Source organism: Phyllostomus discolor, chromosome 14, assembly GCF_004126475.2.
Source record: "Phyllostomus discolor isolate MPI-MPIP mPhyDis1 chromosome 14, mPhyDis1.pri.v3, whole genome shotgun sequence".
Classification (NCBI taxonomy): domain Eukaryota; kingdom Metazoa; phylum Chordata; class Mammalia; order Chiroptera; family Phyllostomidae; genus Phyllostomus; species Phyllostomus discolor.
The window spans coordinates 21302382-21318165 of record NC_040916.2 but is presented as its reverse complement, the minus strand read 5'-3'; the positions used below and the strand labels follow the sequence as shown (position 1 = coordinate 21318165).

Here is a 15784-nt window from a genome sequence, read left to right as displayed (position 1 = left end):
TTTTTGCGTTGCATAAGTTCATTTTCCAAAGAAAAGCATCCATAACTTGTCCTAGCTCAAGTTCCAATTTTGGGTCTTCAGCCACCCTGTGGAAAACCTTCAGAGGCCTTTGATGTTCCTTTTTCGTTACCATGATTCATATGCGGACAAGGTGTCTTCTGTGCAGCGCACTTTCAGGGGCAGCCGTTTACGAAGACAGCGATCTGCACATTCGTGCATCACATCCTCGATTGTTATGCTTTATTCGTCTTTTCATTCTCCCATCAAAAGCCTTTGAGCTGAACTCTAGCACGGTATCCTGAAAGCTTCTTGCTGTCACCTATCCTGTCCCCTTTCCTCCGTTTACACAGCACCTTCCTGCCCCTGTGTTCCGGCTTGCACACTGCCTCCTTACGGGGTGGTCCCTGGCCCCTTCTGCCTGAAGCGAGCGCCTGCTGCGGTTACGAAGCGTATTGTTCCCTTGGGCACCAACATACCGTCTTTCGTTTGGTGTGAACGCTTCGTGTGTGGATGTCCTGCATTCTCCAGCTACACTGTTTGTTTCTTAGGGACAGTTTGAAGCTTGCTGTTGTCCCCCAGAGTGACAAGTGCATTGCCGCATGTTCGGCAGGCATCCCTGGTTCCCCGGTGACGCACGGGGGCGGAGGACCAAAGGGTCGACCCGTCCTTTATCCAGCTGTCCTATCGCAGCGGACTGCATCTCGTCCAGAGCAGTATTTAGGGTGGCTTTGATTTTTGCCTGCAGATCTGTGCCTTGTTTTCAATTTTTATATTAGAGAAAAAGGAAATCACATTAACCTTTGCTTCTTTTGATTAATATTTGTTCATCGTTCACATAATAAGTACAGATCTTTCACGTAGATTATGTATGCAGAAAACTCCTTTCCTTTGAATACAAAAGTCCCATGTTTCCTGAATTTAAATTTTTAAATGTAAATAATCATGCCCTGATTAAAATTTCCCTCGATTAAAATGATCAATGTTAAGTATGGCTTCAGACACTGTTTCCATGTCTTTTCTTTCCTGCACTTAATAGAAATTCACTGACCCCTGAAGATTGGAGACTGAGCTCAGATCCTTACTCTGGCCCTGGAAGCCCTCTGCCCCCTGTTTCCATGGGAATTCCTAACCTCACATACCTCTCCTCCAGCTAAATTGGGAGTGGGCAAAAGATGAGCCACGCACACCTTGGGCATGCCTGCTTTCTGTCTGGGGATAATAGCCTTTCAGCCTTTCCAAATCTACACATTTTTCAAGTCCAGCTTTGAAAAACTGTCAAAAATCTGCATGTAACTTTTGATTCTCCCCAGACTTTACTAATAGCCTGCCGTTGACGAGAAGCCTCACGGATAACGTCAACAGTCAGCCAGCACATTTTTGTGTTGTTATATGTAGTATATACTGTAGTCTTACAATAAAGTAAAGTTATTAAGAAAACCTTAAGGAAAATACATTTACAATATTTATTGAAAAAAAGTCTGCACATAAGTGGCCCTGTGCAGTTCAAACCCATGTTCCTATAGGGTCAACTGCAATGTAAACGTGAAACAGCTGGAAATCGGGACTTAGTCCTTTGATGAATTTGTTTAGCTAGCCTGGCTAATTCCATTTCGAACATCTTATCCCTTTACTTGTAGTTTTTGTCTTCTCTAAATGTAATAGTGTATACAGAGCCATGCGGAGTGCCTTCCACTTACCACAGTGATTTCCGTGTCGTTTTCTCCAGTTTGGCTTTAATCCTGTCACAGGAGATTCTGAGCATCTGCCTTCTTGGGCAGACAAGCCTGCCAATCAGATGTTTTCTTAAAAGTATATTTTATGTTAATATTAGTGTGGGTGCATGGTGGCATTGTTTAGAAATCTTTGTATGTGCCCTGACCAATATGGCTCAGTTTTTTGGACAAAGGTCGCTGGTTCGATTCCTAGTCAGGGCACATGCCTGCATTGTAGGTTCGATCCCTGATTGGGGTGCTTGCAGGAGGCAACCAATCAATGTTTTTCTCTCACATCAATGCTTGTCTCCCTTTCTTTCTCCCTCCCTTCCCCTCTCTAAAAATAAATAAATAAAATCTTTTTTACAAAAGAACTCTTTGTTTGAAGACTTCAGTGATTTGATTTCACTTATAGGCAAACATGTTACTACTTCCATTAACACATACACTTGGTTTCCATGTGAAGTGGAAAATACTGTTTTATTTAACACTCCCCTCCCCAACATATTTTACATACTAAAGTCCAAACTAAAGCAATAACCACAGGCTTCTGTTTGCGTCTGTCCTGTGAAGTCCGTGGGTCCGTCAATCCACTGCCAGAGAACTGGCCTGTCCGGTGACGAGGGCCCCACCCTCCCGAGTCAGGTGCACTTGTTTCTGAGCAACTGCCAACTGATAGCGAGTGCGATGCTAAGTAACAGTGCGTTCCATCGATTTTCTCTCGGCTTCAGTGCTCTTACTGTGTGTCAGCGTTTTCCCTCCCCTCTTCTAGAAACTCATAACCGTTGTGCTTGTTTTCGCTTGGACTTTTCTTCTTACTAATTTAGATAGTAAGAATAATTTAGTAAGAAAAATTCTTACTAATTTAGATAGTAATTTAGAGAGAAACACACTTACCTTCCCCTAGTTTAATGCATGTGCTTAAAAAAATTAAGCCCATACTTTAATTCTGCTTATAACTCACTTCTTCATTTGAACATCATTTATTCATTTACTCAATATCTGCTTCCATGACCTGTGGCCACAGTGACTAGGAGCTATTGGTAGGGAAGAAGCAAACAGGAGTAGGTTGTGGTTCATCCAAGGGGTCCGCAGAGAGACGGAGGAGCAGGCAGGCACGAGTAGTTGCCGCTGGAGAGTTGTTACTGCACAGTCACAAGCAAGTGGCACAGTGTGCGAAGGCAGAGGAGGGAGGTAATGACAGGGACGGCTTGCAAGAGATAATGACATATGAGTCTTGAAAGATTAGCAAGACAAGGAATGATATTTTGGGCAATGAGAACAGCATATGTTCGGAACAGAAGCATCACCAAATAATAACGTGCTTGGGAAGCTCCGTGAGGACATTGCACATGAGGTGTCAAGTAGTAGATGTATTCATTGGAGAGGTAGGTGAGGTCTAGATTGCAGAAGTGTGTCTTATGGTTAGGGTCATATGGTGACCTCTGAACCTGTGGGCCAGAGGTTACCTTCAAACAGTTACATGGTCATGTATGGTGTTTTAGGAAGACAGTTTTGGCGGGGGGAGAGAGAAAGAGAGAGATGAAATGTGAACACTGGTAATAAATATGGACACTAGTTAGACTGCGAGAATAGTCCAGAGGAGAAGTAAGGAAGGCTTCTTTAACCGAGGCTGCGACACCCGGGGTGGGCAGGGCGGGGCCAAGCGGGCAGTGTTTCTCGGGTGCCTTCAGGGGATGTACTGGACGATGAATAAGAGTCATTGCTCTTGTCCACTTTTCTCTTTCTCCTTCTCATCCTCTTAAACCAGGTGTCGCTAGGCATTTGTGAATAGGGCTACCAGATCAGCTTCTGCTAGGTTCAGCTTAATGTATTATGGTTTGAACTCCATTAATAATTAGACTTTCAGAAAAAGTGACCAAACCAATTCATCTCGTAACCGAACTTTGTGCTTCACAGTCAGCAACGCTGACGGAGCCACCGTGCTCGTTTCTATCTGGGGCGCGGGCGCGCCCTTCCCGGACCAGGTGAAGGGTGTTATCTCTGGCCGTCTTGAATCAGTGAGTTACGTAAAGGAGGACATAAGGAGCCACATGCACTCGGAAAGTTACACTGAGAGAGCAAAGAGCTGCTTTTTCCTTCGTGATGCTTCTCAGGTTCGGCACGGCCGGCTCTGTTTCCGTGGCAACCACCTGGTCCAGGCTCTCATTTTCTCACACTTGGCTGACTGCAAGAGCTTTGTGACTTGCCTGCCTTCAGTCTCTTCCCCTCTCAAGCTCCCTGGCCCTCTCCTCTGCGGGCAGATCGCTCTTCCCAAAGCACTGTCTTCACTGTATGTGCCTGTCTGTTGTTCGGTGCGCACCCATCCCCTGGCATCCCAATTGCACTGTAATCTGGCCTCCATGGTCCCTCCTGGGCACAGTATCACACACCGGCGTGTGGGCCCCCAGCGGTTCCAGCTGTGCGTCTTGTTTCTGCTGTGAAGTCTGCTGCTGGCCATTGGGAATAGAGACCCCATCGTGTGACGGTTGCGTGTTCTGCCCGGAACCCGGCATGCCCCGGGGCTCGCAGTGTGCGCACAGAGAGGTGAATGTGTCCTCCTCTCCCCTTTGGCCTGGGTGTGTTTATTCCTCCCTGTCCCCACTGGGTCGGAGCGCTGTTCCTGGTTGTTCTGTGTTGTTCATTTTCTTCTCCTTCCTCAAGTAGTTGATATTTATGCAGCATATATTATCCAAAGCTTGCAGGACACTTTAAAAACCAATTATTATCATATCTATTGCTTTTAAACATAGAAGCCTCTCTCTTTAGCAAAAACCACAATGACTCAGCTCCTTGCTGTCTAAAAGGGTTTCTGCATTTGTTCCGTGGCCGTCCTCGCAGTGGTCACAGGTTAGCATTCGGTATCAATCGTGGCATCACGCAGTTACCAGGTAGGCTGCTTTGGTTGGAGTGTGGTTCCTTTCTTTAGTGTGTGTGGAGGACGGTTCAGAGAGGAAGGACAGCTTGGCATTCATGAAGTTGATATTCTAAGATGCTCTTAAATTTCCTAATTTTTTAATACAACTATAATTTTTAACTCTATTTATAAAGTTGAGGTAAAATAACTGCTTTGCCATGGGAACAGACAACAAGAGAAGAAAACAACTCTAAGCTAAGCTCACCCGCCAACTGCTGCATGGGAGCAAGTAACCAAATTCATTCCTCAGCAGCCCACAAGTTGCTATGGTGTGAGGTCTCTCCGGAGAGCAGAAGGAGTGAATACTAAATCTGTAAATGTCAGGGGGTCACTTTAGCTGACTGCTGGTGGCTGAAGAAAAGAAATATTAAAACGGCCTTGTAAAATAATAATTTAAAGTAAAAATGAATGAGTGGAAGAAGCTGAGACAAGAATCTTATTTTGTGTTTATATTTTCCCTAATAACTTGTTGATGAAGCTCCATCGCCTCTCCCCTGTGATCCTTGCCCTGATATTTTCTCATTAGAAAGATCGATAATACATAGGAGAGAAGCGAACAATTTCAGGCAGTGACAGATGTCACGAAGAAACTGCTACAAGGGAATCTCATGTGCTGCTGCCCTTCCCTGGATGAGATGTTAAGACCAGGCCTTTGGGAGCAAAGTAGCACTTGGTTGCGTGAGACAGCGGAGCCAGCCACACGGTAACCAGATGCAGCAGCGCGTGCAAAGTCCCCGAGGCAGAGAAAGCTTTCCGTGTTCAGAGCGGAAAGGAGGCCGGTGTGACTGGAGCGTAGTGAGCAAGCTGTGGAGAGGAAGGAGACGTGGGCCGAGCCTCAGAAGGAGTGGGAAAGAAGGCAGCAGCGCCTGCGTACAGTGGGAGACAGTGTGAGTTTCAAGCAGGAAGAAACTTGATCTGATTTACGGTGTTAAGGCATCGATTGGGGAATCCGGGTGCGTGGAATGTGAACTGTGAAGAGGCGAGAGTAAAAACACGGAGACCAGTTAGGGTGTTATTTCAGTAGGACAAGCGGGAAAATGTGGCAGACAGCAAAGACGGAAAAAGAGAACAAATTAAAGATAATTTTTAGATAGGGCTGACAGGACGTGTAGAGAAATTGAATTTAGAAGGCTGAGGGAAAGTGAGAAACCAAGGATGGTGGAGAGATGGAGCAAACTGATTTTGAAAAGCCATGAGCAAATCCTTTATTTTAGCAATGACTTTTTTAGAACGCACGATAAGAATGAAATGCGATCGTGCGTGGAAGTGGGCGGTGCAATGTCCGACACACCACAGGAACACGTGAGACTTTTTTTCCTACCCCCAGCCTCAGCACATTTGCACAAGGGATCCGCACTCTCACGTTACTGTTTAGTTAAGTCACCGAATTGGGGAGGATTATGGGAGATTCAGTCATCCATCAACTCGGTCACTGTGTCCCGCGCTCCTTCCCCCGGTGGCCGAGGCCCGGTGCTGGGAACGCAGTGGTGGGTTGAGCGGCTGCAGCGCCCGCCTGCCCTTCAGGAACTTGCTGCCTGGCCGGCGGTCGCCGCTCGTTAGTCAGTGGCACCCGGGACAGGTCAGGACAGCAGCAAGGCAGACTCCGAGACCGTCTCCTCACGGCTCTTCTGCTGTCCCTGGCTGACCTGCGTCACACCCCTCTTTGCCTTCCCAGCACCACCAGCGATTCCTCAGCCCGCCCCGGGCTCCCAGAGCACACTTCCCGGGGCCCACGGAACACCCCGACAGGCGGCCACACGTTCCTCGCCAGCTCCTCGCGCCCTTCATCTCTGTCCGCCCCCAGTGCTTGCCCTGCTAGTTACTGTCTTTACTGCATCCAGTTTCCCGAGCTAGGAAGGTCACAGACCTTAACAGCATTAGCAAATTTGTAAGATGACTATTTTAAACCTCACTTTCTTAGCAAAAAATGAGACTCGGAGAGGTTAACTTTCCTGAAGTCAGGTGGGTCCAGACGTGAAATCCAGGTTTTGAGTCTCGGTCTCTGTGATGCCTCAGCTTTTGTTCTTTCAGGACATTTTGAAGGATTGTTAAAATTTTGGAAGGAAAAGGGATGGAGGAACATAATCCAGAAAAAGGGAAGAATATTTTTAAGGTCTCAGAAATCGTAAAGCGCCGATGACACTAACCAGAGAAACGCTTGCCCTCCATGCAGAATGATCGTATTTTACCAATGTCGAATGCCGAAGCATTTCAGCAGACGGCCCTGGAGGCCACAAACACAATGTGTGGAGTGACTGCCTCTGACGGGCTTTTAGGACAGAAGGAGGGGCAGCTCATGCTCCCTGTCTCTGGGTGCCTTGGCAGGGGAGAGGGGCCCCGTGTGTCCATTTCACTGTGGCTCACTCAAGGCTAAGCCTGCAGGTGACGCGAGAAGGACAGCACGGGGCGGGGGGGAAGAGAGCGAACCGGAGGGCCTCGTCCCCCAGCCCTGGGGGTGAGGAGTGGCGCCTGCAGGAGATAGTACCACAGTGGAGTTTTGACAATTAGAACAAGAAAAGTGAATCAGAAAAGGGTTCCACAAAGGGAGAAACAAGAACACAGACATGGAAGCAGGCAGTTAATTGCCTGTTGTGCTCAGGGAACATCAAGTAACTGGAGCATTGCAGACAGTGGAGGTCCCGACATACCATATTGAGCGCTGATCCCAGATCGAAAGAAATGGGCCCTGGCTAGGTAGCTCAGTCGGTTAGAGCATCTTCCAGATACACCAATGTTGAGGGTTCGATCCCTGGTCAGGACCCTTACAAGAATCAACCAATGGATGCAGAAGTAAGTGTAACAACAAATTGGTATTTCTCTCTCTCTCTCTCTCTGCCCCTTTCTCCCCCGCCTTCCTCAAATCAAAATTTTAAAGAGCTTAAAAAAAAAGAAAAGAAAAACAGGCATGGAGAAGAGGAGATAGTTTGAGAGATGATGAGGAAGTCAAATCACCCAGACTCGAGTGATGGGCTGAGGGCAGGAGGGGTCATAGGAGGACTCGAGGACGACACCAGGTGTGTGCTGGGGCTGTCGGGTAGATGAGGGCACCCAGCCAGGAGAGGAAGTGCGAGGGAGGACCCACACGGGGAGCGCGGTGACTGTGGACACGCCGAGGTTCGCCGCACGTGAGGCTGCCGGAGTCCGGAGTCCGGTGAGGAGAGAGACGCCGACGGAAGCTCCGTGGGGAGAAGCGCGGGTCTCATGGCTGGGACGTTCCGTAGCAGCAAACAGAAGTGTGTGGCCCGGGTCACCAGCGTACAGATACTCTCTTGGAGTGTAAGGTTTTGCTTTGATTTTGTTTTTGTCATTTCTTGTAGAGTCCAAGTTACGTCGGTCCCTCCATATATTCCTAGCGACGTGACTTGGGGCCCTGTTGTTTGGGTCTGCCCGACTTGGTTTGCCTCCCTGTCTAGCTTCACTCTTCCTCCTTCGCTGGTTCAAATGTGTCATGCTAGATTTAAAGCACGCACACACCAGACGTGCAGATATTCGAACTACCGTAGTCGCAGTTCCCACTTACTGGCTACGTAATCTTGGGCAAGTCACTTGGCTTTTCCAAACCCAGGTGCCTCCCGAGTAAAAGGGGCATAATCGGTTCAGAGTAAATGCAGTAACGCATACACTAAGGTTTTAGCGTAGTTCCCGGGCCTCATCAATGCCGAATAAGTGGTAACTGTTATTATTGATACAAATATGTATCCGGAGTTTGTGGTGTGTGAGTTGCTTTGTTAAGCTCTGCTTGGAGAAAAGAGAGTGGGAGAGCCCGCCAGGCAGGGGAGACCCGCGTTCCCTTGTCCCGACCTCCTGCAGGACTGCCCGCCTGGGGCGGTGCTGAGATGGGCCCTGCTGAGCTCAGAAGGCAGGTCGGGAGGGAGCTGGTCCCCTGCAGTGAGTGTGGGGGGAAAACCGCCCCCACTCTCACCGTGTGGCTGCTTCTGAGATTCTCCGGGATCCCTTTGGAACCGAGAGTGAGTGCACAGGCGGCAGGCCGGGGAAGGGTGGTGTGGCTACACAGTCTTCACTGTCTGTGTTTTGGGGCGTGTTTGTCTGTTAAAAGAGAGGGGGGGGTGCCCCCATCTTGACATACTCACCTTGTGGAAACACTCACGTGCTAGTACACGGGCTGACCCATGTCACTCCGCCGAAAGTACTGCTTTCCCAGAGACCGCTGTCACACTTCGCCTGGCACGGCACCCCACGTGACGGGAAGGCGCCGGAGACCGCGAAGGTGGCAGAGAGCTGAGCCGGAGTCGGGGGGAAGCGGAGCCAGTTCACAGCTCACCGAGAGGAGCGCAGCACCGCGTTATTTTTAGCAGCAGTGGCATCACGCACACGCAAAAATGAAAGTAAAATGCTGATCTAGCTCGAGAGGATCAAGGACTAGTTTAAGTCCTGTGTGTTGTACTTTTTACCTGGCCAGTCTAAAATTAGAGAACAGGCTGCCCCCAGCGTTTATGTCACGTGGGAAACAAAGATGAGCCCGGGGTGCGGCGCCCAGGGAAGGGGACGAAGGAGAGGAACGGCGTTCCATCGCCGAGCCTGCACTGCAAACGTGGCCTGGAGAAAGCCGCTCTTCTCTGGACCGTGGGGCTGAGCTGCCGGGATGCGGCCTCCCCAGCTGTTTGCTTGGAGAATTGGCGCTTCCCAGTTAAAAGCCCAGGAGGCCTGTGTGCTTGACCGTCACAGGCGTGGGGTCGGGAGTGACTGCCCTCACGGCAGGCCTTGGAGGCCCCCTCTCCACTCACATCCACGCGCCTTCGAGTCCTTCTTACCGGCGGCTGGCCCAGGCTCCAGGCCAGCTGCCTGTGGAATGAAGGGCAGAGCACGGTCTCCCAAGTGAAACAGTTCTTCGACAGCTGCATTCACCGAAAGGGGGCGAGTCACAGGGCAGGGGCTGCTGCTGCCTCGCCCTGCAGCTGGGCGGGCCCGGTCTCGGCTCCCTGGCTCTGCCTCAGACCCGTGTCGTGACCGTGAGCAAGTCCCTGACTCACCTGCGGCCTCAGCCCTTCCCTCGGCGGGAGGAACACGCAGCCTCCGATGGGCCCCCGGCTCTGACACCAGCACATTCGTTCCGATTCTGTTGTGCTCCCTGGGGCATCCTCTTCAGTGTGGGTGGTATCTGGGGGGACACCGGCCAAGAAGGCGTGTCTTCGGGACAGGAGGCAGGACTGGGAACGGCGTAGCATGGGCCACAAACCAGCTCGTGCGGGGCCCAGGCAGCAGCAGAGGTAGTTAGTTGTCTTAGAAAGAAAGGAAATTAAGGCTCTCTCCAGATATTTGATTTTTTAAAAAGATTTATTTATTTATTTTTAGAGAGAGGGGAAGGGAGGGAGAAAAGGGAGAGAGATGTCAGTGTGTGGTTGCCTGTCACGCACCCGCACTGGGGACCTGGCCGGCAAACCAGGCATGTGCCCTCACTGGGAGTAAACCGGTGACCCTTTGGCTTCCAGGCCGGTGCTCAGTCCACTGAGCCACACCAGCCAGGGCAGGCCTCTCTTCAGATATTTTAATTAATGTCACATAAAAAATACTTACTTTGTGTTGTTATTAAATATATAACCCAATCCAGTAACTACAAGTTTCGGATTTTTAGATTACCGTAAGTAGTTCTTTTTAAACAAATATAACTGTCCAGTAACAAGACAGGCAGTCTTTGGAGGTCACTGTCAGTGGAGATGTGGAAGCAGAGGCGGAAGGACCAGCTCTCAAAGAGGCTGCAGAAGCTCTTGCCCTGATGAGGGTGTCACACTGGAATGTCACCACGAGGGCAGGCGAGAAGGTGTCGGGGCGCTCCCGTGACTGTTCCCGTGACTGTTCCGAGTGTCGTTCAACTACTTTGCTGGGGGGCAGCTCTCTCTTCTCTGAAAACAGAACAAGACAAAACCAAATACTCCTTTAAGGTCTTTGCACCTTAAGTCTCACAAGAGCTCAGAACATTCAGGAATCTTTTCTTCTTTGAGTTCCTCTAGACTTGTTACCTGAACTGCCCGCCATGGTGTCAGTTAGTTACGTATTTTCATTTATTTTTACTGGAATCCTTCAGTGTGTGAGCTGCAACTACACAATAATGAGCCCCATGTCCCTGTGCCATCACCCATGTGCGCAGTCTCCACGCCTGTCACCCGAGCCTGGTCGTCCAGCAGTGTGTGTCGTCCACAGAGCTGGACGTGGCACCCACGGGGCTGTCCCCACCGCAGTGGCCCGTGGCACAGCGTCGGGCCGAATCAAGACCTGGCCAGCAGCGTGGGGGCTGTGTGGGGTTTCCCAGGACCACGCTGCCGCACGACTCAGTCGTCTTCATCTGACCTGTCTGTTGGACCCGAGGAACTTGCCAGATTTTTCAGGGTTCATCTTTTTGAAAAGTAGACTGTCAGACAAAAAAGAAACAGCTAGGGAATGAGGTTTTGCAGTTTTACCTTTCCTAGTTGAGAAAGAGCACGGACCCTTTGCTGCTTATGATTGGCGTGGCTAAGGCTGAAGCATGGACTGAAGCCGCGCTTGGTCTCGGGGGAAAGTCCTAGTGGTGCTTGGCTCGCTCTCCTTCTATAGTGTTAACACTGCCCCGGCCGTCCTGTCTGTCTGAGCCCTAGCCCAAGTGAACACGGCGTGTTTTACCCTTGTCCGGCCTCCTTCACAACTTCCTGGGAGGAGGAGGAAATCACTAGTCACCTAGAGCCCACCCAGCGCTAGGCACCACGAGAGAGTCCTGTGTGTGCATTGGTCTGTTACATTTTCAGAGCAGCCTGGCCCGGTGGTGATGCCGCGGATGAACCGAGGCTCAGAGAGGCCTGTGTCACTCACCCATGTCACACAGCGAGAAATGTGACCAGAGCTGGCGCACTAGGCAGTACTCTGCTTTGCACGGAGAGAGAGGTTTGATCCTCACTACTCTTGGGTTTGGGTCCAGGCCATCCACCCCCCAGGGAAGCCCACTTCTGTCTGCATCTGCCGTGGACCACGGAGACGTGACCCCATCGTCACACACAGTGTGATCCTCCTTCCGTGTGCCCAGCACGCCCTGCTTCATCCCTGTGTTCGGAAGCCTCCCTGGCGAGCTCCCGAGAGATGAGTGACCCCTGAAGAGACGTGTTTCTTTGCACTCAGTGTTTTCGTCACAGTGCCACGTATGAAGCTCAGCATGCTTTTCATTGACATTGGAAGTCTGGGCCTGTCTTGCCTGCGTCCAGTGGCCGTGCCACGGTGGCGCAGCTCAGGGTGAGCACTCGGGCAGGGCTCTGATGGGGACCGCACCCCGTCCCCTGCTTCCACCCCCCAGAGTGAGGCTTCGGTTCTTTGGACCAGCGATTTTTGGCCCTTTGCATCTCATGGCACACATAAGCTAATTACTGAAATCCTGCGGCACACCAAAAAATGTATTTTTTGCTGGTCTGACAAAAGAATAGGTATAATTTTAATTCATTCATACCTGATGGCTACTGTTGTGTTGGCTGTTGTCATTTTTATTCGACAGCCCAAGGGGCAGGAGGTCGGTGTCCCTGTCTAAATAATCGGGGATTGCATGTTTTACACATTCTTGTGGCCCCACTGGTTGACAGTCGCTGCTTGAGTCGTGGCTTTGGGGCCACCGCCTGGTCCTCTCTTCTCTCCTCTCACTCTGCCTCATTATATGAGTCATTCACATTTCCCAGATTATCTTCAACTTGCCATTGAACTTCCTTGACAGAAAATTTTCTTAAATCTTCTTTGTGTCGTTGTAAAGAAATGTGAGGCATCGTGTATTTTTAACTGATAAACTCAGAAGAGTCTCTTATCATTGACTTTATTTTTGATTTACTTTAGAACTCCCAATTTTCTTTCTCAAAAGTGTGCTGCATTTGTTCTGAACCCCATCAGCAGTAGGCGAATGATTTGGAGAACTAGTGAAAGATGGGGAAATGCCTGCTGAGACAAGGACTCTCCCAGGGCTCTGGAAATCCTGGGGACCACTTCTTTCTTTTCACCAAGCGATGTTCTAAGAGAAGCATTTCACCTGGTATTTACCAGCAGCCTCTTCTCAAAGGACAGCTTGGAATCAGGACCAGGTTTGGAAAACCGTGGCAACTGTGAAGCAAGGAAGAGGCTTCTGTCTGTTTTCCGTGTGCGCGGGCGCCTCATTTTCTGTAGAGTGGTGCGTGCTGAGGCGAGCGGGGCTCGGGTCTGTGACTTAAGAAAGTCATCTTTACTTTGAGAATCTCAACTTGAGTAGTTCCTTAAATGTATACTGTTATTATTAGATTGTAGGTTTTTGTTTTATCATGCTGTGTACTTGTAAAACATCCCTTCTCACTGTGGCCCGCCTTCCCAGAGTGCTGAAGTGCTTCCGCACACCCTAGCATCGCAAAAAGTCGTTGTCGCACAAACACTTCCACGCGAGGGTGTGTCACTCCTTGGATGCTGAGTCCCTGCTCTTCATCCATCCTCATATTTCCCCGAACCTCTTTTCAGTCGGGATTTCAGTAGCCTTACAGGGATTAGAGCGTTCAACTTTGAATACGCAGTATAAAATCAGGGTTTACCTGTTGTTGTTAGAAAGCGAGAGTGACAAAGGTCAGCCTCTCAGCTGGCAGGCTGTCTGGTTTCTCTGTGAGCATCGCATGCTAGGAGAGGCTAGTGCATCTGTCTGCGGGCTTAGGATTCACCGGCATAAGCTGTCAGACGAGCACTGATTGAAGGTGGACCAGGAGGGGAAGCGCATCTGTCCGACGCTCGCCATTGGCTTCTTATTACAGCATTCTCCCCCGAGACACGCTCTGCGTGCTCATTCACCGACCTCCTCCTCTTCCCGCCCCTGCCTCGCCTACCCCTTCATTACTGATTCACAGCGAGAGGCGGCGGTGGCGGCGGTGGCGGCGGCGGCAGCAGCAGCAGCAGCAGCAGCGCTGCTTGTCACGAATCAAGGATTGCAATGAGCTCATCCTTTTTCTCCTTGCAGCCTCACAACTGCTCTGGCTCCCTGGCTACTGCTGCTGTCTGCACACACACAGACGCACACAGACACAGACACACACACACGCACAGCATGCACACACACTAGACCCTTCTGAGCAGCTTGTACGTTTTGACACATGGATCTGAACTCTCCTACGTCACTCTTGGCCATTTTCTTGCATTCGATTGCTTTTGCTGTTTTTCATTAAGATCAGTATTTGATTTTATCCTCCCGTTCACTTTGGGGCTCTTGTGCCGTGGCTAATTTAACCAAAATGCTCTTCTCGTGGAGACATTAGCTGGCAATTGCCAGCACAGACCGGCTTGTCGTGTGCTCCTGGGGAGACCTCAGCGAGGCTCTCCTCCCAGTGCACCTCTTAAAACCGTGGACGAGAGACCCAGCCTCCTCAGTCTGGATACCTACGTACTGCTCATGGAACAAGGGGTGCCCTGCCCAGCCCCAGCTGCTAAGCTCACGCCTCCTGTCAGAAAGTCCCAGGACATGCACGACGAGAGGACCAAGCTGGTGAATGAGTATGCGTGCCGCGTGCTGGAACTTCTGGGGATGGGGCATCGTCTGTTTGTGCCTCGGCTTCTGGCGGTGAGACTGTTTTTCATTGAACCTCATTTGGGGGGAGCCTGCCACCCTCCGTGAGAATTCCTTGTGTCCCGGAGGAGCTTGCAGTCTCTGTTTCCTTCTCCTTTCTCACTCAGGCGAGAAGGAAGTGCGAGTGGCCGCGGCCAGGGGCTCTGCCCCAGCCTGGTCCCCGCCACTCCTAATTGGCTGGAGGAGCTGGGGCTCTCTTCTCAGAGCCCAGGGCCACACTAGGGGCATGATCGCTGTGGCAGCCACACACACACAAATGGTTTTCTGGCTGGCTCAGCCCAGCAATAAAGCAGAATTCTCAAGTGCTAGCGTTCTGTTTCTGTGTCTCCAAAGGGTTAAATTTTACAATAGACATTGCTACTTATCTAGACTGTGTGTGCTTTGCTTTCTGACCTCCCCATTTGATTGCTAATTTGATTTTTTTTTTGATAGGGAATTTTACCCCCTAAACACCCTTGTTTAGGACATTGTAGATTTTGCCCCTGGAATGTTCGAGCTGTGTGCCTGTGAAAATAGCCTCAAACTGTTGGGTTTATGCCATGACTGGAGAACCTGGCCGGCTTGTTTTCTGATTTCCTCAGCAAGAGAAAAATCACCCTTCCTCGCTTCCTACCAAGGGTTAAAGTTAAATACCCACAATCACTGGTGCTGGCTTCCTTTTGGTGGTTTGAGAACCGTACCTAGCAACTGTTCTATAACGTAATTGGTCTGCATAGTCCTGCACTATTATTTGGAATAATTTAGCTTTGTCTCTTTTATGTAATGGAGTTTAATGCCTTGCCGACTATTCACTCATTATGGTTCTCTCACATTTGAGTCTCTTCAAAAGTACAACGTCGGCTTGACCAAATTTAACCCTTTCCTCTCACGTACTTCCCCCAGTATGGTTCATCTCTGTTTGCACTGAGCTTCACCGTTGTCGGTTCAGTCTGCACATATGTATTTGCGTGCACACGCAATCGCTGCATACATGAGCGATCTGTCACCCTGCAGAAAGCCTGTTTATCATTCCAAGGTGAATGAAGTTAGATACCGTGACCAGCATATAGTTATGGGGGGTGTATTTTTGAGAAATATTGTTCCTTTGACATTTAAGAAAGAAAGAGTTCAGTACATATATTAATGCCCAGGTGAGGTCATCAATACTCATTTAGATTTTGTTTCCCTGAATCACATTTTTTTTCTTAATAAAGGAGGAAAGTGAAGATTCTTGATTCTGTTAGAAGGTTTTTTTTTTCCAGTGAAAAAATGTTTAAGTGAAGTAAAATTTTTAAGTGCAATAACAAGTGTATTTCTGGAGCTTCGGCACTAAGAAGTGCTAAAGTATGGTTCAACAAGTTCTTGCGTCTCTTCGAGGAGTCGGTTTTGGCCTCACGTGTTCTTAAACACGACTCGCCTTGGTGTCTGTCCCCAGAGCCCGAGCGGGGGACTTCCCCGGGACCCAGCGCTGCCGCGCCCTGGCATTCACACCGGCAGCGTTTTGGAGGAGAACAGAAGCCGGCAACTCAGAATGTCTCTCACACGTGACTGCCTCAGGGAAGAGTTCGAGCTGCCCCTAGTTCCAGACAAAGTGTCAGCGAGAAAGTCCGCGGGAGTTAGGGTCCCGAGCTTCGGGTCCGG

The 15784-nt window shown here is 50.0% G+C and overlaps 1 protein-coding gene across 5 annotated transcripts in view; it reads left to right on the top strand.

Annotated features, from left to right (window-relative positions):
• Window positions 1–15784, top strand: part of RABGAP1L (RAB GTPase activating protein 1 like) — a 454513-nt gene that overhangs the window by 335171 nt on the left and 103558 nt on the right. Inside the window, exon 1 of one of the 5 annotated variants that reach the window (XM_028530697.2) lies at window positions 13410–14158. The exons of the other annotated variants lie outside the window; for them this stretch is intronic. Within the exon in view, the coding sequence (XP_028386498.1) occupies window positions 13991–14158 (168 nt within the window). The 5' untranslated portion in view covers window positions 13410–13990. Of the gene's footprint in view, window positions 1–13409; window positions 14159–15784 lie in introns of those variants that run through there. 5 annotated transcript variants of the gene reach the window in all.